Source organism: Oncorhynchus clarkii, chromosome 16 (assembly GCF_045791955.1).
Source record: "Oncorhynchus clarkii lewisi isolate Uvic-CL-2024 chromosome 16, UVic_Ocla_1.0, whole genome shotgun sequence".
In the NCBI taxonomy this organism is placed as follows: domain Eukaryota; kingdom Metazoa; phylum Chordata; class Actinopteri; order Salmoniformes; family Salmonidae; genus Oncorhynchus; species Oncorhynchus clarkii.
This window is the reverse complement of record NC_092162.1, coordinates 11563160-11573577: the sequence shown is the minus strand read 5'-3', so window position 1 is coordinate 11573577 and position 10418 is coordinate 11563160. Positions and strand designations below refer to the sequence as shown.

General features: G+C 42.9%; 1 protein-coding gene across 1 annotated transcript in view; it reads left to right on the top strand.

The window, feature by feature from the left end:
- The first annotated feature begins 313 nt into the window (after positions 1 to 313).
- The window catches only part of LOC139367959 (metastasis-associated protein MTA3-like), a 32130-nt gene continuing 22025 nt past the window's right edge, over positions 314 to 10418 (top strand). The window contains exons 1-4 of the mRNA XM_071106384.1: positions 314 to 608; positions 5211 to 5278; positions 6043 to 6136; positions 6319 to 6445. Of these exons, the coding sequence (XP_070962485.1) occupies positions 581 to 608; positions 5211 to 5278; positions 6043 to 6136; positions 6319 to 6445 (317 nt within the window). The 5' untranslated portion in view covers positions 314 to 580. The remainder of the gene's footprint in view (positions 609 to 5210; positions 5279 to 6042; positions 6137 to 6318; positions 6446 to 10418) is intronic.

Below are 10418 nucleotides of genomic sequence, written 5' to 3'. Positions count from 1 at the left end.
CTGTTTGTTTTGTCACATAAACTGAAATTAGGCGACCTATTTGAATTTTAGCATCCAGGAAATGGCGGAGATATTTCTGCATATTGCTCCTTTAAGGTGTCCGTAATAGAATACGTATGGCAAAAACGAATGTAGACATTAATTAATAGAATTCTATAGCTTCTAAAATATATTTTACAACGGTGAGGAGTGCCAAGATGGAGACACGGTGGCTTCAGCACAGCACCCCCTATGTGTCACCTAGTGTATATATAAACTGCTGGCTCCCTCCCCCTCTCTCCTCCGGGACCGTCACTAGAAGCCTATGGTTTCGGGTTGATCGGAGTCTTTTGGTTGTGTGTGTGTGTCTCTCTCTCTCTGTGTGTGCGCCCAGTACTACTGTATTGTACTGTGAGAAGGTAGACAGATAGGGGGCACCGCACCAAAATCTCCCGCTCAACCCCCCCACAAACTCACTTTCTAACTTCAACGTTTTTTTTTTTTAAACCGACCACAGGACTTTAACAACTGATCGCTTTATTTATTGATAACATTTTCGGTTAGTTTATGGTTTGTGTTTTTACACACCGGGAGGGCAGAAATGGCCGCCAACATGTACCGGGTCGGAGGTATGTCACATAGGGTTTTTGATGAAGTCGAAACATGCTAATTTTCTCTCAATGTCGGCGAATGTGTTATTTTCTCAGATATAGATATAGTGTAAATTATTATAATTGGCAGGCAAACGTGTGCAGTCATTTACAGGAGAAATGCATGGATTTCCAAATATTTGGGAATCTAATGGGTCAGGCCTCGCGACTATCGTGGCCATACCAGTCAGTCAGCTAGCCATTAGCTAGCATGTTACACCATAAACATGACTATTTTCTACTTTAGCTTTATGTACTCTTATTTTCACGTAATATCCCATTTTATATACACATGCACAGACATGCATTGCATGATTTGTCGAGTGCACGTTGGATTGTCTTTATGATTATTGTTAGGAAGAGGTGCCTTTGTATTTGGCTCCTTTTTGGCACGCATCCATGTAATACGGCTCCTTATTGTGCTAGCTAACAGCTAGCTAACGAGTCAACTGACTAGAAGTGCATGCTTTGTTGCCAATTCAATGAATTATCTTAACCGCTATAGCCAGCTAATAATGCTTTGTTTGATATTGTGAGGGGAATGGCCCATGCATCTGTTTCTTGTAGTTTTGCTGATACTCAGCTCCAGGTAGCTAGCTATGCAGTTAGTTTCCCAGGTTATCCACCTAGCTAGCTGTTTTTTCTCTTCTAGCTAACTAGCTGTTGATGCCATTCGATTCCGACATTGTCTCATGGCGTCACGTGAGCTAGTCTTTCACGTTTGCGAGACGAGCCAGTGGGGAAACACTATTGTCACGCCACTTCGATACAGAAGTTACTTTTTTGTACCCGGTTAGGAGACTGAGGTTAAGGTTAGCGAAGATGCTCTCCTAATTTGCTACGACAATCACTTTGTATCGACGTGACATGAACATATCATGTCCCATTAGCTACTGTTTATGATAATGATCCCAGAGCATCTGCCCTGGGCAACAAAGGCAGCGGTAAAGGATAGTATCTTGCATGTATAATAACGTAAAACACTGCTGGGTGAAAGGATGACCTGGAAACAATGTAACGATGCTTTTTTTTCTTATCGGCTACAGAGTATCGGAATGTACGTCACGTGGATGTCTGATCAATTGTCATCTTTTTCACAGTTATTTAGGGCTATGTTTTCCACCGGATGTCACTGTGTGTTTGCATTGTATCAATTTTTATTGTACCTTTATTTAACTAGGCAAGTCAGTTAAGAACAAATTCTTATTTTCAATGACGGCATATGAATAGTGGGTTAACTGCCTGTTCAGGGGCAGAACGACAGATTTGCACCTTGTCAGCTCGGGGGTTTGAACTTGCAACCTTCCGGTTAGTAGTCCAACGCTCTAGGCTACCCTGCCGTTTAAAGTTGTCATGTCACGTACACAAGTACAGTGAAATTGCAAAAAAAATTGCAAGCCAAACCCAACAATGCAGTAATCAATATCAACGTAGCAATAAATAAGGTATAACAAAAACATTTGAGATTTTGTGTTACTGGCCTACACACAATACTGCATAATGTCAAAGCAGAATTATGTTTTTAGATTTCTTTAAACAAATGAGTGAAAAGTTGAAATGTCTGGAGTCATTAAGTATTCAACCCCTTTTGTTATGGAAAGTCTAAATAAGTTCAGGAGTAAACATTTGCTTAACAAGTCAAATAATTAATTTAATGGACACTCTTGTGTGCAGTAATAGGTTTGAACATGATTTTTGAATGACTACATCATCTCTGTACCCCACACATACAATTATCTGTAAGGTCCCTCAGTCGAGTAATGCATTTCAACCACAAAGACCAGGGAGGTTTTCCAATGTCTCACAAAGAAGGACAACTATTGTTAGAAAGAAGAAAGACATTGAATATCCCTTTGAGCATGGTGAAGTTATTAATTACACTTTGGATGATGTATCAATACACCCAGTTACTACGAAGATACCGGCATCCTTCCTAACTCAGTTGCTGGAGAGGAAGGAAACTGCTCAGTGATTTCACCATGAGGCCAAAGGTGACTTTAAACCAGTTACAGAGTTTAATCTTAGAGTGGAGATCTCGCTAGCGGGATCAAATTCGATCACATCCGGTGAAATTGGAGTGCGCCAAATTCAAAATACAAAATCGTGGCTGGATCAACAACATTGTAGTTACTCCACAATTTTAACCTAATTGACAAAATAAAAATATTTAAAAACATGCATCCTGTTTGAAACAAGGAACTAAAGTAATACTGAAAAAATGTGGCAAAACAATTTACTTTTTGTCCAGAATACAAAGTTATATGTTTTGGGAAAATCCAATACACATAATACTGAGTACCACTCTCTGTATTTTCAAGCATATGGTTGGCTGCATCATGTAATGGTATGCTTGTAATCTGTAAGGACTGGGGAGTTTTTCAGGATAAAAAATGAATCTAATGGAGCTAAGCACAGGCAAAATCCTAGAATAAAACCTTGTTCAGTCTGCGTTCCACCAGACACTGGGAGATGATTCCACCTTTCAGCAGCACAATAACCTAAAACACAAGGCTAAATCTACACTGGTGTTGCTTACCAAGATGACATTAAAATGTTCCTGAGTGGCCTAGATACAGTTTTGACTTAAACTGGCGTGAAAACCTATGGCAAGACTTGAAAATAGCTGTCTAACAATGATCACCAACCAACTTGACAGAGCTTGAAGAATTGTGCAAATATTGTACAATCCAGGTGTGCAAAACTCTTAGACTCACAACTGTAATCGCTGCCAAAGGTGATTTTTGCATGTATTAAGTCACCGGTGTGAGCACTTATGTAAATTTGGTATTTCATTTTCAATTCAGTAAGCAAAAAAAAATTCTGAACATGTTTTCACTTTGTCATTATGAGATATTGTGTGCAGATGGTAACACAAAATGTGGAATAAATCAAGGGGTATGAATACTTTCTGAAGGTACTGTATGTGTAGGGGAAAGGGGAGTAGGTATTTTATATATATATATATATATATAAACAGAGTAACAGCAGCGTAAATTGTGATTGAATGTACGTGTGTATAGAGTCAGTATAAATGTGTGCATATTACGTGGTTGTTGGAAGTGTCAGTGTGTGTGTGTGTGTGTAGACTCCTGTAAGTGCAACTCAGTCTGTGTGGCCATTCTGTTAGCTATTTAGAAGTCTTGTGGCTTGGGGATAGAAGCTGTTCAGGAGCCTGTTGGTGCCAGACTTGATGCACTGGTACTGCTGTTATAGAGGTCCTGGAATACAGGGAGCCATGCTGTTGCCAAACCAAGCAGTGATGCAGCTGTAACACGTTTTGAGGATTTGAGGGTCCATGCCAAACCCTTTCAACTTCCTGAGTCAGAAAAGGCACTTTTGTGACACCAAGGAACTTAATGCTCTCGGTCCACTCCACTCCACTGCAGCCCCGTCGATGTGGATGGGGGCGTGCTCACCCCCTCCACCCCTTGTTGTATCTGGTCCACGATCAGCTCCTTGGTCTTACTGACGTTGAGGGAGAGTTTGTTGTCACTGACCTACACCCTTTAGACTGTCATTGTCGCCGGTGATCAGGCCTACTACCACTGTTGTATCGTCAGCAAACTTGATGGTGGTGATGGAGTCGTGCGTTGCCATGCAGTCGTGGGTGAACAGGGAGTACAGGAGGGGACTAAGCAGACACCCCTGTGGGGCCCCTGTGTTGAGGGTCAGGTGATTTTGCCTACCCTCATCACCTGGGTCAGGAAGTCCAGGATCCAGTTGCAGAGGGGGGGTTGTTCCGTTCCAGGGTTCCGAGCTTGGTGACGATCTTGGAGGGGACAATGGTGTTGACCGCTGAGCTGTAGTCAATGAACAGCGTTCTCGCATAAGTATTCCTCTTATCTAGTGGGTATGGATCTGTTGAAGCTGTATGCACATTGGAGTGGGTCTAGGGTGTCTGGGATGACAGAGTTGATGTTTGCCATAACCATCCTTTCAAAGCACTTCATGATTACAGATGTGAGAGCTACAGGGTGATAGTCATTGTGGCATGAAACCTTAGAGTTCTTAGGAACAGGAATGATGATAGTCATTTTAAGACGCGTGGATTACAGACTGGGACAAGGAGAGGATGAAAATGACTCAATCAGCTATGATATATGATATTATAGCTACTCTGTTAGTGTGTAATCTGGCTATTGGACCATTTATGCCTGGAACTTGCCCTGTGTGTGTCTAGTGACGTAGCAAACCTTTTTGATGGCGGTTGATATGCTTCTATAGGTAAAGGCTATCAGGTAGGTGTGCCACTCAGACCTGATTGACTTGTTCAACTGTGAACAGAACCAACAGCTTTCAGAAAGAGTTTGTGTTTGACTGTATGTCCCCTGTCTCCCTTTATTTGACTACTGCAGCCTCTGCCAATGGTTTTGGATCTTTTATGGCACAGCCATGATGCAGTGGCCTGGCCCGCTAACTGCAGGGTCACTGGTTCAAGCCCCATTGGGTTGTTCTCCCCTGTTGTTGAATTAGGTGTTAGAACAGGGCTGGAATAAAAGCCTGCACACCCAGTAGCTGGAGTGGTTATACAGTAAGGTGTCAGGCAGTGTGTCAATGTGATGTTATTGTATTCTCTTCCAGACTATGTATTCATTGAGAATTCCTCCAGCAACCCTTACCTGATCCGCCGGATAGAAGAACTAAACAAGGTACTGCCCGCCCTGGGGTGTGTGTGTGTGTTTGTGTGTAGGTAATTAAAGTATTCTGGCTGATTGTGCCTGATGCCGAATAGCTGCCTGTCTGTCCTGTGACTTTTCCTGTCCTGCGCTAGTGTGTGTGAGTGTGAGATTGTGTGTGTAATATGATGCTTAGCGACAGATGTTACCTGCCTTCAACTGTCATTTCCATGGCAACCGGAAGGTGAGAATGGGCACATCTCCTCCCACCCCTTCTCTCTCCCTCAGTACCACCCTCTGTCCTCTTCATCCGTACCTCCTTCCCTCTGTCATCCGTACCTCCTTCCCTCTGTCATCCGTACCTCCTTCCCTCTGTCATCCGTACCTCCTTCCCTCTGTCATCCGTACCTCCTTCCCTCTGTCATCCGTACCTCCTTCCCTCTTCATCCGTACCTCCTTCGCTCTTTCCTCTCTTCCTCCATGCCCTTCCGTCAACTTGTTTTTATCTCAGAGGAGACAAAACATCTGCTTGCCCAGTTACATCCACAATCTTTCAATGTATCTATCAGTCAGTGTCATGGCTATTAGGTCAGGGAGAAAAGTCTCATGGGAAATTAAAATGTTGGTCTTCTTGTTAGTTAGTCATTGTATTTCCCTGCCTCTCTCTAAATACAATTCAAGACGCTGTTTTTAAAGTGTTGGAACTCTCTTTCCCCCTCCCATAAACAGCCAGTCATAAATTTGAGTAGTATTTATGTGATAAATTAGTGTTTAACCTCTCTCTTCTCTCTCTTCAGACAGCCAGTGGCAATGTGGAGGCCAAGGTGGTGTGTTTCTACAGAAGGAGAGACATCTCACACAGCCTCATACAGTTGGCTGACAAACACGCACGTAGGTGGCCCTGTGGGTGTGTGTGTGCGTGCGTCAGTCTGTCCGTCCATATGTGTGCTTTTGTGTATCAGTGTAACAGTAGGGGGTAGCTGAATGTCTGTAGAGTTTCCTGATCCATATAACAGTGGTGAAGGCTCAGACAGTCATGTTTTGTGTGTGTGTGTGTGTGTGTGAACATACAGAGGACCTAGAGGAGGAGAAAGAGAGTCCGTCGGAGGCGGACCTGACAGACAAACAGGAGCACCAGTTACGCCACAGAGAACTGTTCCTCTCGCGCCAATATGAGAGTCTACCAGCCACACACATCAGGTACTCTCACTCATTTACACACACACGCACACGCTAGGGACAGAGTCATGGAATTTTGGATGACTGCAATTGGTCAGCCAAATAACCACAGGCATCTTAATATCCGTTCGAATAGCAAACAAACAAAATATATATATAGTTGAAGTCGGAAGTTTACATACACTTTGGTCGGATTCATTAAAACTCGTTTTTCAATCACACCACAAATTTCTTGTTGTTAACAAACTATTGTTTTGGAAAGTCGGTTAGGACATCTACTTTGTGCATGACATAAGTAATTTTTCCAACAATTGTTTACAGACAGATTACTTCACTTATAACTCATTGTATCACAATTCCAGTGGGTCAGCAGTTTGCGTACACTAAGTTGACTGTGCCTTTAAACAGCTCGGAAAATTCCAGAAAATTCCAGAAAATTATGTCATGGCTTTAGAAGCTTCTAATAGGCTAATTGACATCATTTGAGTCAATTGGAGGTGTACCTGTGGATGTATTTCAAGGCCTACCTTCAAACTCAGTGCCTCTTTGCTTGACATCATGGGAAAATCAAAAGATATCAGCCAAGACCTCAGAAAAACAATTGTAGACCTCCACAAGTCTGGTTCATCCTTGGGAGCAATTTCCAAACGCCTGAAGGTGAATGAAAAAGAAAACCACACACTGCTCTTGATAGTATCACTGATCTTTAATAAGCTTTACGTATCGGCCTTCGTCAGAGCTTATGCCCTCAAAAGCAAAGGCCGTGAGGCCGATATGTAACCTTATTAAAGATCAGTGATACTATCTAGAGCAGTGTGCGGTTTTCTTTTTCATTCATCTTGTTCAACTATTGACATGCACCTGCAATAAGTTTGCTCAGATGTGCTAGTGCCTTTTGAATTTCAAACACCTGAAGGTACCTCATTCATCTGCACAAACAATAGTACGCAAGTATAAACACCATGGGACCACGCAGCTGTCATACCGCTCAGGAAGGAGACGTGTTCTGTCTCCTAGAGATGAATGTACTTTGGTGCGAAAAGTGAAAATCAATCCCAGAACAACAGCAAAGGACCTTGTGAAGATGCTGGAGGAAACAGGCACAAAAGTATCTATATCCACAGTAAAACGAGTCCTATATCGACATAACCTGAAAGGTCACTCAGCAAGGAAGAAGCCACTGCTCCAAAACCACCATAAAAAAGCCAGACTACGGTTTGCAACTGCACATGGGGACAACATTTTTACTTTTTGGAGAAATGTCCTCTGGTCTGATGAAACAAAACGTTAACTGTTTGGCCATAATGACCATTGTTATGTTTGGAGGAAAAAGGGGAAGGCTTGCAAGCCGAAGAATATCATCCCAACCGTGAAGCACGGGGGTGGCAGCATCATGTTGTGGGGGTGTTTGCTGCAGGAGGGACTGGTGCACTTCACAAAATAGATGGCTTCATGAGGTAGGAAAATGATGTGGATATATTGAAGCAACACCTCACGACATCCGTCAGGAAGTTAAAAGCTTGGTTGTAAATGGGTCTTCCAAATGGACAATGACCCCAAAGCATACTTCCAAAGTTTTTGCAAAATGGTTTCAGGACAACAAAGTCAAGGTATTGGAGTGGCCATCAAAGCCCTGACCTCAATCCTATAGAAAAATTGTGGGCAGAACTGAAAAGGCGTGCGCGAGCAAGGAGGCCTACAAACCTGACTCAGTTACACCAGCTCTGTCAGGAGGAATAGGCCAAAATTCACCCAACTTATTGTGGGAAGCTTGTGGGAGGCTACCCAAAACGTTTGACCCAAGTTAACCCATTTAAAGGCAATGCTACAAATACTAATTGAGTGCATGTAAACTTCTGACCCATTGGGAATGTGAAGAAAGAAATAAAAGCTGAAATAAATCATTCTCTACTATTATTCAGACATTTCACATTCTTAAAATAAAGTGGTGATCCTAACTGATCTAAGACAGGGAATTCTTAATAGGATTAAATGTCAGGAATTGTGAAAAACTGAGTTTAAATGTATTTGGCTAAGGTGTATGTAAACTTTCGACTTCAACTGTATATAGCGCAAATCTGAAATCACACACTATTCTCTACGTCGGGCTCTGTGTGTGTGTGTGTGTGTGTATATATATATATATATATATATATATATATATATATATATATATATATATATATATTTAAAGATATATAATATTTATATTTAAAGATTGAACCCGCAGTAGGTGGAAAACAGTGCCACGGCCGCCCCACCACCATTGTTTTTGTTGCTGAGCTGAGGAGACGTCAGCATGGTCCCCCCCCCCCAAAAATGCTGTACATTTTGTGCTTTTCAGTCGCGCGTGTCAAGTGACTTCTTTGTTGTTGTAATATCGCAAACGAATGTGTCAGTTTCCCCATTTAAGGAATGCAGGTTTAAAAGACGAACATATCTCCTCTACTCTGCTCCTGACTACATGTACTAGAAATTGATCTCAGGTCCATCCTGTTTCCATTGATCATCCTTGAGCTGTTTCTACAACTTGATTGGGGTCCACCTGGGGTAAATTCAATTGATTGGACATGATTTGGAAAGGCACACACCTGTCTAATATAAGGTCCCACAGTTGACAGTGCATGTCAGAGCAAAAACCAAGCCAGGAAGTTGAAGGAATTGTAGAGCTCCGAGACAGGATTGTGTCAAGGCACAGATCTGGGGAAGGGTAACAAAACATGTCTGCAGCATTGAAGGTCCCCAAGAACACAGTGGCCTCCATCATCCTTAAATGGAAGAAGTTTGGAACCCCCAAGACTCTTCCCAGAGCTGGCCGCCCCGGCCAAACTGAGCAATCAGGGGAGAAGGGCGGTGACCAAAAACCCGATGGTCACTCTGACAGAGCTCTAGAATTCCTCTGTGGAGATGGGAGAACCTTCCAGAAGGAGGACAACCTCTGCAGCGCTCCACCAATCAGGCCTTTATGGCAGAATCGCCAGATAGAAGCCACTCCTCAGTAAAAGGCACATGACAGCCCGCTTGGAGTTTGCCAAAAGGCACCTAAAGACTCTCAGAACATGAGAAGATTAGCTGGTCTGATGAAACCAAGATTGAACTCTTTGCCATGAATGCTAAGCGTCACGTCTGGAGGAAACCTGGGACCATCCCTACGGTGAAGCATGGTGGTAGCTGGATCATGCTGTGGGGATGTGTTTCAGTGGCAGGGACTGGGAGACTAGTCAGGATCAAGGGAAAGATGAACGGAACAAAGTACAGAGATCCATGATGAAAACCTTCTCCATAGCGTTCAGGACCGTAGAGTGGGATGCAGGTTCACCTTCCAACAGAACAATAACCCTATGCACACAGCCAAGACAATGCAGGAGTGGCTTCGGGACAGGTCTCTGAATGTCCTTGAGTGGCCCAGCCAGAGCCCGGACTTGACCCCGATCGACCATCTCTGGAGAGACAGGAAAATAACAACACTCCCCATCCAACCTGACAGCTTGAGAGGATCTGCAGAGAAGAATGGGAGAAACTTACCAAATGCAGGTGTGCCAAGCTTGTAGTGTTATACCCAAGAAGACTCGAGGCTGTAATCGCTGCCAAAAATGCTTCAACAAAGTACTGAGTCAGTCTGAATACTTATTTCTGTTTTAAATTGTATTTTTATTAAATATAAATTGACAAATTGATAACCAGTTTTTTCTTTGTCATTATGGGGTATTGTGTGTAGATTGATTGCGAAGAAAAACAATTTAATCAATTTTAGAATAATGCTGCAACTTAACAAAATGTGGAAAATGTCAAGGGGTCTGAATACTTTCTGAATGCACTGTGTCAGTGGAGGCTGCTGAGGGGAGGACGGCTCACAATAATGCCTGGAACTGATCATTTTATTTTCATGACTGTCTTCATCCATAACTGTCGGTGACACAGTTATACAGTCATTGTGCCAGCCCCCACACACACACACACACACACACACACACACACACACACACACAATCCC